This window comes from Chlorocebus sabaeus, chromosome X (assembly GCF_047675955.1).
Source record: "Chlorocebus sabaeus isolate Y175 chromosome X, mChlSab1.0.hap1, whole genome shotgun sequence".
Lineage (NCBI taxonomy): Eukaryota > Metazoa > Chordata > Mammalia > Primates > Cercopithecidae > Chlorocebus > Chlorocebus sabaeus.
In genome coordinates, this window is record NC_132933.1 from 29,548,254 (window position 1) to 29,562,571 (window position 14,318).

General features: G+C 35.5%; 1 protein-coding gene across 13 annotated transcripts in view; it reads right to left on the minus strand.

Moving 5' to 3' along the window:
- Nucleotides 1–14,318, minus strand: part of STAG2 (STAG2 cohesin complex component) — a 137,781-nt gene that overhangs the window by 14,826 nt on the left and 108,637 nt on the right. For all 13 annotated transcript variants that reach the window (XM_073013414.1, XM_008019492.3, XM_073013417.1 and 10 more), the window contains 5 exons: nucleotides 10,107–10,246; nucleotides 8,519–8,620; nucleotides 5,339–5,487; nucleotides 3,345–3,473; nucleotides 108–331 (listed from right to left, as the gene is read on the minus strand). In XM_073013414.1, the coding sequence (XP_072869515.1) occupies nucleotides 108–331; nucleotides 3,345–3,473; nucleotides 5,339–5,487; nucleotides 8,519–8,620; nucleotides 10,107–10,246 (744 nt within the window). The remainder of the gene's footprint in view (nucleotides 1–107; nucleotides 332–3,344; nucleotides 3,474–5,338; nucleotides 5,488–8,518; nucleotides 8,621–10,106; nucleotides 10,247–14,318) is intronic.

Sequence of the window (14,318 nt, forward strand, 5' to 3'; positions counted from 1 at the left end):
TAAGCTATTACTGAACACATCTCAAATAAAAAATAAGGTGAACCTTAATGACAATTCAGTTGGTAAATATGAGGGATAAATATAAAGAAAATAAATCATATCCTTACTGAGTGAAAGCTGCATGCCTTCAACCACTTTCCGTTTTCCTGTAGATGGTTTTGATTTTTTACTCCGCACAGTTGACCCCCGGCTGCTGATTCCACTAATGACTGACATGGTGTCATCATCACCACCAGCTAGCAAAGAATTTCGGTAAGACATCAGTGGAAGCCACACATCCTCTCTTCGGAGTGACATCTGAAAGGTCATGAACTTTTCCAAGTAAACATACCTTGAAAAGAAATCGAAACTGTTAGCTTCGATACAGAAATCTGCAGGTTACATTAACTCCTAGTTGTGTGAGCATGGGCATATTACTTCACTACTCAAACTCAGCCTAATGAACAATGTTGTCTCTGCCAAGATTTTCACATCAAATGAAATAATTCAGAGCATTCAGTTTAACATTTGCTGAGTACCTATTACATCCCAGGCACTATGAATAGATACAAAGATGGATATGATATGATTCCTACCTGCAAAAAAGTTTCAGCCTGGTGGAAATCATAAATCTACCCCTGGATCCAAGTATCTCAAGGCTTATATGTAATTTTGCAATCAAAATTCAACTAACGTTCATGTGACGACTATGTGCTAGGTATTTTTTTTCCTCAGGTTCCTTAACTATTCTTACAATTCTATGAGGAGAATATTTTCCCAATTTTACAGGTGATGAAAGAAAGGATAATAAAAATTAAGAAGTAATCCCACAGTAATAAAAATGAGTAGAGGCAGCATAACCATGATTCAAGTCCAAGGCTCTGACACCAAGAGTTCAATAAGGCTAAATTATGCTTCAAATAAAGACAATTATTTGTCAATTAACTGTAAAGTACAACTAAAATATTTGCTGTCATTGTAATGACTGATTTCTATCAATTCAGATTTACTAGTGTGAACAGCATTAAAGAGAACAGGAGACATCAGTTACGAAGCATACTGCTTTGTTAGCTGTTCAGTATGCATTTTTCTTTTTTCTTTTTTTTTTTTTTTTTTGAGACATAGTCTCACTCTGTTATCGAGGCTGGAGTGCAGTGGTGCCGTTTCGGCTCACTGCAACTCCATCTCCCAGGTTCAAGCGATTCTCCTGCCTCAGCCTCCTGAGTAGCTTGGATTACAGGTGCACACCACCACGCCTAATTTTTGCATTTTTTGTAGAGACAGGGTTTCACCATGTTGGCCAGATTGCTCTCGAACTCTCTGCCCGCCATGACCTCCCAAAATGCTGGGATGACAGGTGTGAGCCACCGCACCCAACTCCCAGTATGTCTTTCTGTATTACAATACACTTCAGTCATATATAGTAGTACAGTACTCCTCCAAGTGTGGCCTGTGAACTGACTACCACTCCAAAAACTGTTAAGTCTGCAACAAGATGCAAAGCTTGAGCCAAAATATACTCACTGGCAGAGAGATTTACAATTATGTACCCACCACATACCTAAATAGGACATTACAGATAAGTAGCCTGCACTAAAGCTATCCCCATTTTGCTTCCTCCTCGTGCCCAGAGGTTACCACTATTTATCACCCCCATGCACATTTTATATGTTCAATACATAGTTGTCTGTAAACATCATAGAACAGTTTTGTATTTTGCTCTTTGTACTCAATGAAATCTAGCCATTTTTACTAATGTATGGTATTCCATTATATATAAATCTATTGATCCATTTTCAGTTGATGGATGTTTAGGTTGTTTTGAGTTTTCCACTATTTCAAACAATCCAACAGCCATCATTCTTTTATTAGTCTCATTGTGCATGTATTCAGGAGTCTCCGTGGGGTATCTACTTATGAATGAAATTACTGGATCATGAGGTAGAGAGAATCTTAAACTTCACTAGGCATTGCCAAAAAGCTCCACAAAATGGTCTTGTACTGCCATCAACAATGTATAAAAGGCTCTGCTGCCTCACATCCTTGGCAATATTTATTTGACACTATCAGACTTCTTAATTTGTCCTAATGTGCTAGGTGAGAAATGGTATTTCATTGTTTTAATTTTTATTTCTGATTAATACTGCTTATGCAATTTTAACTGAGATAAATTTATATATAATAGAACACATAAAACTAAGACCACTGTTGTATCAGTTTGACAACTGAATATAGACCTGTGTGACCCACATGCCTAACAAGATACAGAACTTGGCAGGGCACGGTGGTTCACGTCTGTAATCCCAGCACTTTGCGAGGTCAAGGCGGGCAGATCACCTGAGGTCAGGAGTTCGAGACTAGCCTGGCCAACATGGTGAAACCCTGTCTCTACTACAAATACAAAATTAGCCAGGCATGGTGGTGCATGCCTGTAATCCCAGTTACACAGGAGGATAAGGCAGGAGAATCTCTTGAACCCGGGAGGCAGAGTTTGCAGTGGGCCGAGATGGTGCCTGAGGGACAGAGCTAAACTTCGCTTCAAAAAAAAAAAAAAAAAAAAAAAAAAAAGGTACAGAACTCTGGTACCCTAGTGTTCCCATTCAAACTCTCCAATACTAGAAGTAACCATTACTGTAATTTTTATCACCATACATTAGTTTTGTCTGCTTTAGAATTTCATATAAAGTCTATAGTCTTTAAAAGCAAAATACTAGTGGGTTTTCAGACAAGATTATTTACAATATGAGGTATCCGTATGCTTCTGCCCTTTTACACCTCAAAGTCATGGGGAAAGGTAGAAGATTTTTGAGAATTTAAATCCATTTTGGGAGCTCTTTTGTAAGTCACCATTATAGGAGACTAAACCAGAAAAGTGCCCTGTTTGAGAATTAAAGGATGTTCCCGATGGATTGCCTTTATTATTGTTTTTCAAATGCTCCCTCCTTAGTTGGGTTAAGGCACAAATGCAAATAAGAACACAAAAAGCAGCCAGGCACAGTGGTTCATGCCTATAGCCCCAGCTACTCAGATTAAGGCAGGAAAACCACTTAAGCCCAGGAGTTCAAAGCCAGTCTGGGCAACATAGTGAGTCCAGTCTCTTAAATAATACATAAAGTATTCAAATTATACCTCAAAAGCTACAACTATACTGGAGGAAAACTCACAATATTAAAATAGAGTATTTATTATGCATAAAACATAGTTATAATCCTTAAATTATAAAGTTGCTGAAGTATAAACTTCTTCGTGTATTAATGCAATCCTACAATTCTGTGTGTGAGTAGAAAGGAGAGAAACCAAGTATAACAATTGCCCTTAAGAATCCCAAAATGAAATTAAATAGGACATTTCCAGCAAATACATACACTGTTCTTTTGTCTTGTCGGAGTAGTTTAGAAGAAAATTCACTCAGAATATCAAGAAATGCCAAATTTAAAGGTGGATGGCTCTCCCCTTGCGGATTAGGCTCTTTAAAAGCAAATTCTATGCCATCTCTGCAAAGAAAAAAGAAATAATTGAAATAAACATTTGAGGGACTATAATAAAAAAGTCAATAACTTAGAAAATTTCACTCGCTACTTCCTTCGCCAAGCTTTTAATTTGAGGAACAGAAAACAAGGAGGTTGTAAAGAGTGCAGATATATTAACATTTTATGTTACTGTTACTTTCTTTAAAACAATACACATACACACACACACACACACACCCCACTTAGCTTTCAGTCTGAACATGGTCTGGTATATCTACATTCTTTAATCGGTACCTTTTTCCATAGAAAATAACATAAATTCTCTCACATAATGATCAATACATTATCTGTATTTTTCAAGACATAAAGGAGACCTACTCTAACATATAAAACGTTAAAAAATAATTCACAAATATCCGTAATGAACAATTCAAGAGTAAAGTTTAAAATTAAACTCCATGTAAGGCCCATTTTAACTACATTTATGTGACGATAAATACCTCTATTCATCAAAATAACAACCCAACATTATTACTCTATCAAATATATAACTGAGTAAAAAACAATCCAGATAGAATCAAGGAGGAAACGAAGGAAGGATATTACATGAAAAAAAAAGACATTATTTCTGAAAATAATATATAGGTAGTCCTTAAATATTATGTACAATTACCATCTAATGGATTAACAGGCATAAAAATAAACTTCAGTTTTAGAACAAAGTGAAAGTTGTTGAGGGAGGAAGCCAGGTGTGGTGGTTCATGCCTATAATCCTAATGCTTTCGGTGGCTTAAGTGGGAGGATCTCTTGAGGCCAGGGGTTCAAGACCAGCCTGGTGAACATGGTGAGACCCTGTCTCTACAAAAAACAAAATAATAATAATTAAGTTGAGGGAGTATAGGCAAAACTTAAACAAGAGCAGCAAATTTTCCTCAGAGACAGTTAACACTTTTATAACTAAATGAGCAAGAGGATGAAGGAGAGTCCAAGACTCTAAAAGCAAGGTTCTTTAACCCACAGGTAACAGATAAAGGGTTTTAATACACAAATGTTGGTTATGTTAAAGGTCTAAAATGTATCCATACTTTAAAAGTGCAATTGATCACTAAATTACATGCCCAGTATAAAATAAAATGACTTCCAATTTTGATAAGGGGAACAAAATATGCAGATGGAAAGAAGGCTGTGGATCAAAAAATGGGAAAAGGTCACTACAAAGTAAGAGTGCAGAACCAAAGAAAAAACTTGAGACAAAGGAATCAAACCTCAAAGATTTCTCTATCTGACAATGAGATCATGACAAAAGTTGATAAAAGATGTGTAATGCTTGATGAATTTATGCTGCTTTGATTCACATAATTTATAGACTTTGTATGGTTTAAATTTAAACAAAGGTTTAATAAACGGAGTTTTAATCCTAACTCATTTTGCTGTTGTTTTTGAGACAGACTCTCGCTCTGTCACCCAGGCTGGAGTGTAGTGGCGCAATTTCGGCTCACTGCAACCTCTGCCTCCAAGATTTGAGCCATTCTCATACCCGAGTAGCTGGGACTAGAGGTGCACACCACCACTCCCAGCTAATTTTTCTATTTTTAGTAGAGACAGGTTTCACCATGTTGGCCAGGCTATTCTCAAACTACTGGCCTCAAGTGATCCGCCTGCCTCAGCCTCCCAAAGTGCTGGGATTACAGGCATGAACACCAAGCCTGGCCCAACTCATTTGTTAATTGAGATAGCACTGTAACTGGTTCTTTAAAATTAAGAAAGGAGATAGGGTAGAGATTTAGAATAAAGCATAAATTTAGTTATTCCAAATGAAAGTGCTAGATTCTAAAAAAAAGTTTCATGACTAAAAAATATGAGAACTGAATAAAATATCTGGAAATTACTTGTGTAGCATGGCAATGGCTTCTCTTGTTTTCAACTGATCAAGTCCAAAAGTTAAAGCAAAACGTCGAGCAAGTTCTTTTATGCCACTAAATGTAGAGGATGATCTATCAAAATTATAGCCATTTTCTTGTATCATTTCATTAAAAAGCTGTTTGGAAAGAAAGAAAGCACGTTAAAGTTCTTAATACCTGGAGATTAACATCTTTAAAATATTACATTTTCATTTAAAATACAGGTGTTCAATAAATGAGGCACTGTATTTTATTGTAAAACACTAAAACATGATACAAATGACCAAAAGTGTAGTACTTCATATATTTAAACTGGAGGTTGTTATTAACATCAGAAACTCTTTAGGTTAGTTTTGGCAGAATGCTATTCTGCTGGTATTAATTGGATATTAACACAGCATATAAAAATATAAAGAAAAAAACCCTCAGCAAATTATTAGGCAACCATGCTCTGTTATTTACGTTTCAGTGGTGAATCTTCACATCAAAAACTCTTAACATGAAATAGCGAAAGCTTAAGAATTTTAATCTTCTTTGACAAAGCAATTCTAATTATAGGACTTGAACCAAAAGAAATAATATTTATGCACAATACTATGTACAAAAATGTTTTAGTGCTATTTATAACAGCAAAACTTGTTTTAAAAAAAAAAAAAAAACCCTCAGCATAAACAAGGAGACTTTGGTTAAATTGTGGTCCATCTACAAAATGGAATATTATATAGTCGTCAAAATGGATATGCTAATCATCCTGCTTTGGTTAACTATACACTGTGTCAAAACATCACTATGTATACCCCATAAATGTGTACAATTATGTGTCAACTTTTTTTTTTTTTTTTGAGACAGAGTCTCGCTCTATCACCCAGGCTAGAGTGCAGTGGCATGATCTTGGCTCACTACAACCTCCACCTCCCGGGTTCAAGTGATTCTCCTGCCTCAGCCTCCTGAGTAGCTGCGATTACAGGCGTGTGCCACCAAGCCCAGCTAATTTTTGTAGTAGAGACGGGGTTTCACCATATTGGCCAGGCTGCTTTCGAACTCCTGACCTCGTGATCTGCCCGCCTTGGCCTCCCAAAGCGCTTGGATTACAGACGTTAGCCACCACACCTGGCCATGTGTCAACTTTTTAAAGTGAGGAAGACTTCTGGGTATACACCCAGAGAAAATGAAATCCAAATGTTGAGGAAATATCTGCATTCATAAAAGCAGAGAATAGAAAGGTGGTTGTCAGGGACTGGGGGTTGGGGGAGGCTGAGACTTTGGTCAAAGGGAACAACGTTTCAGTAGGACAGGATAAGTAAGTTCTGAAGATCTATTGTATAGCATGGTGACCATAGTTAAGAGTAACGTACTGTTTTATTGTCTAAAAACTGCTAGGACAGTTGGTCTTCAATGTTCTTAACACAAGGAAGTAAGTATGTGATGTAATGTTTATGTTAATTAGCTAAATTTAATCATTTCACAATGCATACATATCAAAACATGCTGTACACCATTAAGTATACAGAATTCTTACTTTTCAATTATACCTTCACAAAAATCTAGAAAAAAAATAAATGAACCTCTCCTGCTCCAAAAAAAAAAAAAAAAAGGTGCTGAGGAAATTATTTAATGGCATAAATGTGTTCATTGTTTATTAGTATTAAAATGCAGTCTTACAAAATGGAATGCACAATTTAATTTTTGTTAAAAAATCAGATTTCATGTAGGCATAAAAAAGAGTAACAAGGCCATTAAAAAATAAAAAGGTTATTGTAAAGTGAAAATATTAAGGATAATCTGCATGTGTTCCTTTTTATATTTTCTAAACTTTCTACAGCTAGCAGCTATTACTTTATAGTAAAAGTTATTTTTTAAATGCCATCTTTCTACCTTTTAAATTTTATTTATTTTTCTTTCTTCATTTTCTGTAGAGATGGGCTCTTGCTATGTTGCCCAGGTTGGTCTTGAACTCCTGGGCTCAAGCAATTCCCTACCTTGGCCTCCCAAAGTGCTGGGATTACAGGCATCAGCCACTACACCCAGCCTACATTTTGTTAATTTTAATAGAGAAAATTCAAATTCTCAAATAAAATTAAGAACATTCCTAACTGTATTTCTTAAAAGAAAGTTCATTAAGTTGGAATGGGTTATCTTTTGCATGCAAATTTTGTCTCCAAAGACAAAAGCATACTAAGTGAATAATTTTACCTAAACTGCCTCAACACTGCCAAAATGAAAACTAATGGTTTTTTTGTTTGTTTGTTTGTTTGTTTTGAGACAGAGTCTCACTGTGTCACCCAGGCAGGAGTGCAGTGGCACGATCTTGGCTCACTGAAACCTCCACCTACCAGGTTCAAGCAAGTCTCGTGTCTCAGTCTCCCAAGTGGCTGGGATTATAGGTGCACACCACCGTGCCCAGCTAATTTTTGTTTTTTTAGTAGATATGGGGTATCCCCATGTTGGCCAGGCTGGTCTCGAATTCCTGACCTCAGGTGATCCGCCCACCTCGGCCTCCCAAAGCACTGGGATTACAGGCATGAGCCACCGCGCCTGGCCAAAACTATTGTGTTTTAGTTATAAAATTAATATATGCTCACAAAAATAAGTTTGGAAATATACAGAGAAAAAAGTAGAATTCAACATGAAATCTACCAAAGCAAGTTAACCACTGTTAATATATTTTGTGATTATGAAGCTCTTTATACATTAACGAATATAGATCTACACTAATTTTAAATGCTGTACAATAGTCATTGCAGAAATGTACTATACAGTAAATTTATCTAATATCCTGATAGACTTTTAGATTATGTCTTACTTGCTGTAAACAATGTTGCAATATATAACTTTGTATATCAACTTTTGCAAACTTGTCTTTTTATCACCTTGGATAAAAGAGTAGATTTAAAAAGTAGAACTGCTGCCTCAAATGGCATACACATTATAAATTTTTACATAAATTGCCCAATTGCCTACCACATCTATATTTCTTCCATACCTCAGACACCTATAGGTTTTGCCAATCTTGACAGTTTGAAAGCAAAAAAATAATCTCACTTGCACTCTCTTGTATTTCTACTTTTATAAATTGTCTATTGCACCCTTTGCCCAATTTCAACTGCTACCTTAGTTTGCTATTAGGTGTTAATTGTGTTAGCTAAAGTTGGTACTCTTAATGCTTACCTGTTGCAGACTGAGAATAAGGGTCTTAGCACACTGAATTTTGTCTATCTGCCTTGTTTTACTCATTGTTTCTTTGATGATATCTCCATAGTCATTATAATACTGAAAATAAATTTGTACAAATTAGAGCTTTATCTCTTAAAACCACTGGACAATAAGACTAATTTTAGGTTAGTCATGTAAACACGTCACAAAGTATGTATTTGGCCAAAATTATGCCTTTGAAGGCAGGAAAGAATGTTACTGAAACCTAAAGATCATTTCTAAGCATACAATTCCTAACTTCAGTAAAATCATATATACAAAACCGTTAAGATCTAATCAAATTCAGCTCCAGACTTGGTTTAAAATAAAGAAGGTATAGTGACTAAAAGAACACTTAGGTTATGCAGATTTTCAGAAGTAACACAAAATATACAAACAAAATTCTTTTTGTAAAACAATAAATATAATCTCAGTTATACTTATAACTAATTCATTGATACTGGGTACAGGCCATGAGCAGTTTAAAACTTTATTAATTTGGCTTCTAGAATCTAACAGTCTATAAACAACTTTTAAAAGGAAAGCATATAAACAACTTTTAAAAGAAAAAGTATTGTAAGTATGACATTTACAATACACATGGCACATGAAATTTTTTCCTAATTTAAGATTGTGTTTCAAACACGTACAATAACAATTATCAAAGATAACAGAATAACCATGTCCCTATGACAAATAAGTGACTTTAGAATACCTAAAACTTTAAAATTTGTTAAATAACTTCATAAACAACCTTAGTTTAAAAACAAAACAAAACAAAACAAAAACTGGTAATTATCATCCCAAATGATTTAAGTTCCAAAATAATTTTCAATGATATTAGAGTTCAAGTAGCAAAATATTCCAGAGAGGATTAACTAAGTTTTAATACATTACATATTTTATTTATTGAAAGCAAAGGCTTTAAAAAGTTTACATTTATAATTAGATTTTAGTTGAGGAAGGATTTTTAAAGCTATCTTACCATATTTAGTCACATTCTCTTAGTATAATCAACAATATCCTGTTTATTATTACTTTTAACTTACAAAACCTCACATACAGTTATGAAAATTATGAATAACCTATGGTGAATCAAGTCAGACTTTGAGAACCAAAGGTGGGAACCTTAACAATCACAGTGGAACAGATAAAGGTAGTCAGGATGCAAAATGTTTGGAGTTATTCAAGGTTGCAAAATGCATAGTAACCAAGCCAAAACTACCACCCAAGTTTTCTGACTCCTGAAATTCTTTTTAATGCTACATCAAGCAGAGGAGGATGCCATCCTATTATCTTAAACTGAATCATAAATGCTATTTCTGATAGTGACAAATTAAGAGGCCATCTCTAATATTCCAAATGCAAATGAACATAATAAACCCAAAATGTCCATTAATTGGAGTAGAGGTATAAGGAAATGTTACTGAAAACATTAAATATTTTAAAATACAACTCTTTTACACTAGAAATGTAATTTACCACTTAAATAATTCAATGGCAGCCATGTATAAAAACCAGTGTTGCATTTTAAAACTATCTTGCTATCCATTTTCAACTTTACCTTCATATACTGTTTGAAGATATCTGCCGCTGTATTCATCTCCACCACAGTATATACAATTAGCTTACAAAATGCTGCAAGTAAATTTCTTCTCTTGTGCAGAGCTTCAATTTTACTGGCTTCATCCTCTTGCTGACCATCTGCAGAAAAAGTCCCAAACATTAAGCAATCTTGTATTTTATTTCAACCATGTATTTTTTTAATTCTCACTATAAAACATGCTTTTGTAAGAGAATTTGAAAAGGGAAAAACATTAAAATTAAAATTATAAACATTCATAATTTATTCCAATAGACTACATTTTTGTGACATCAAATAATGATCAGAACAAATGGAATTGAATCACTCTATTTGTTCGTATTCTACATTCACCTAGTGAAGTCAGGCTAAACTTACCTAACATTCATCTACTTCCCTAGCAGGATAGTTTGTTAACAAAATCTGCACATTCAATGTCTGTTAGTTAAGGCTCCTAGATTCCTGAACACTGCCAACCTCAGAATTTCTCCTATCCCTTACGAGGATGATCCCACTTACTTCAAACCCCAAAAATCTGGCTATAAGAGTCCTCCTTTGTACATATATTCTGCTAGACAGGCCCCAGAAACCATTTTGTCTTTTTAAAATAATCTTGCATATTTCTACTCTGATCCATTATGTGAAATCTTGACATTCAATTCTCAAGAAGACAAACTTATTTCCAAATTCAGAGTCAGGGAAGCCCCACTGCAGCCTCCAAGTAATGCCAAATAATTGTTTTTACTTATTGGATACTGTAAATAAAACTGGATGAAGCTTTTTATATTTAAAAAAAAAAGCTACATAAAAAAATTTTTCCCTCTGGAGAGATTTTACAAATGAAATTACTTGTTAAAAAAAAAAAAAACACTATCCCGGGCCGGGCGCAGTGGCTCACTCCTATAATCCCAGCACTTTGGGAGGCCAAGGCAGGTGGATCATCTGAGGTCAGGAGTTCGAGACCATCTTGGCCAAAATGGTGAAACCCCATCTCTACTAAAAATACAAAAATCAGCTGGGTGTGGTAGCACGCGCCTGTACTCCCAACTAGTTGGGAGGCTGAGGCAGGAGAATCGCTTGAACCCAGGAGGTGGAGGTTGCAGCGAGCCAAGATCACGCCACTGCACTCCAGACTGAGCAACAAGAGTGAAACTCCGTCTAAAAAAACAACAACAACAACACTATCCCATGTTAAATGAAGTTAAAATTGTTTATGTTTATTAGCCATTTATAATTCCTCTGGTGAACAGTCTGCACATATCCTATCAGCTCCAACATAAGGTTCTCAATATCAAAAACTATTTTATGTATAGTAAGAATGTTCTTTCATTTAATTAATTTTTCATCTTGTCTCTGGTAATCTTTGATAACTTCTAGTAAACTAAAACCAAATTTTAAGAGTAAGAATTTGTTTAAGACAGACCATCAGAGAAAGTTATATCTCAAATATATGTCCCAAGATGCAACACTATTTGCTTAGACACCTAAGACATATCATTACACTGAATACATAAAGTAACCTTTTCTTAATAGCTCTGTCACTATAATGGACAATTTCTACATGACATTGTTTCCAATGACATATAGACATTTTCCCTCTAAAGACTAAACTATCCTATGATATTAAAAGTTTTTAAGTCCTGATTTTTATTTTCCTCCACTAACTGCTTGTCAATAATTAGCCAACTTTTTCTCTTGTGGATATTAAGGAATGCAAAGAAGTACCTAACACACTGGGCCTTTCATTAAGTGTCAGCTGCCATTATTATTATGTACTGTCAATGAAATGCCTCTAGGAGCATTCCCTATTTTACTCTCCCTTTCTAATCTGATGTGGGCTAACAAATACAATATGCAAGGGTCTACAATACCAGATGTTAGGTGAGGATGAGTAACAATGGAAACTATCATATGCCGCTGAAAGGAGGGTAAAATACTACAACCACTTTGGCAAGATGCACACACACTATATAATCTAGCAATTCCATTCAGGTATACACTAGAAAAGAACTACACATGTGCTCAAGAAGCTAAGCATTGAAATATTTGTTGTAACACTATTTTAATTGAGGAAAAAGTAGAAATAACCTAAATGTCTAAAAATAAGAAAATGGATAAACTGTTGTTAACTTGTATCATATAATATTGGTCAGAATGAATGAATTCTAGCCACATGTCAACACTGTTTTATCTCAGGAATGTAAATTCAAAAAAGAAAATTGCACTGGGTGCAGTGGTGTGTGCCTATAATCCCAGATACTGAGGAGGCTGAGGCAACAGTACTGTTTGAGGCTAGGAGGTTGAGGCCAGCCTGGGCAATATAGCAAGATCTCATTTCATATTTTAAAAAGAAGACAAAAGGCAAATTGCAAAAGGTTCAACATAATATCATTTACATGGAAGTTAGCAAGAATAAATGAACTATGTATTTTTAACAGATACAAATTCTTAGTAAAATAAAACCGAAATGCAAAGGTGTAATAAACAACAAATTTGGGGTAGCAGTTATCTCTAGGGAAAAGGGGAGGATAACGGGATAAGGGAGGAATACAAATGAGGGCTTCTTTTGTAACTGTGCTTTTATTTCTTTAAAAAAAACTAAAACAAATACAGCTAAATTTGACAAAGACTGATAGAATGGTTATGTAAAAATCTGTTATATTTTCTACTCTTCCATTGGACTAGAATGCACTTCATTTTAAAAGTGAAAATAGTGCCAGGTGCAGTAGCTCACATCTGTAATCCCAGCACGTTGAGAAGCCAAGATGAGAGGACTGCTTGAGCCCAGGGCTGGAAACCACCCTGGGCTACACAGCGAGACCTCATCTCTACTAAAAATTAAATAAATTAGCCAGGCAGAGTGGCACACGCTTGAGTCCCAGCTACTCCAGAGACTGAGGTGGGAGAATCATTTGTACCTGGGAGATTTAGGCTGCGATGAGCTATATGGAGTCCACACCACAACCTGGGTGACAGAGTGAGACCACCCCCGCCACACACACACAAAGTCCAAGGAGATAAGATGCTGTGGGTAATTCTAGGAAGCTCCTAGGTGGTCAAGAGTTTTGGCAAGCGTACTCTAATTCAATTCCCCATGGACTAAATGAAGCTAAGGCAGCCCCAAATTAACAAAAGGGTTATGTACCAAAACTTATTTTGTATCAGGTTTTAGAATCCAATTGTGCTTTCTCATAGACGTTTTAGAAGTTTAAAAAAAAAAAAAAGACGTTTTATAAAGTCCTATTCACCTTTTGGATTAATTTCAGATGTTAGCTTCTCAAAAGATGCTTCAATACCTGCAGATCAGTGAGAACTTACTCTACATGCCCAAAACACTTTGTACATGTCTCCATTACTTGTCAAAAATTGCACTATAGGCCAGGCACAGTGGCTCACACCTGTAATCCCAGTACTTTGGGAGGCCGAGGCGGGCAGATCGCCTGAGGTCAGGAGTTCAAGACCAGCCTGGCCAACATGGTGAAACTCTGTCTCTACTAAAATAACATAACATAACATTACATAAAACAATAAATTTTTTAAAAAAGAAGAAGAAGAAAAAAAAAAAGAAAAATTAGCTGGGCGTGGTGGTTGACACGAGTAGCCTCCCAGCTACTTGGGAGGCTAAGGCAGGAAAGCCATTTGAACTTGGGAGGCGGAGGTTGCAGTGAGCCAAGATTGTGCCACTGCACTCCAGCCTGGGTGGCAGAGCGAGACTCCACCTCAAAAAAAAAAAAAAAATAATAAAATAATTTGCACTATAATTACTTGGTTCTTTTCAACCTGAATTTAATTCTTGAAGGATGAGACCTTGTTTCATCTTTTCATATCCATACCATCTAGTAAACTGCCTGCTGACCAATAAATGTCAATATTATGAATAAAAGCATAACTAAGCCAATAGCTTAGAGTAACAGATGAAAAACTCAAAGTATATAACCTTCACTACATGGATTCTGACAACTGTTTGGGCAACTCTGGGTTTCTCATTTGTGTTCAGAGTAAGTTTTTAGTATGTGAGCACAAAGCTCTCTATTGCTAAAAATAAGCTACATGCCGTATACAGAATTACCTATTTACACCCTGATATGCAGTGATACATCAGTATGGATATACACATGTTGATGTTGTATTTTCCTTTAAGTATAACTTCACACTTTGGGAGGCCAAGGCAAGAGGATCACTTGAGGTCAGGAG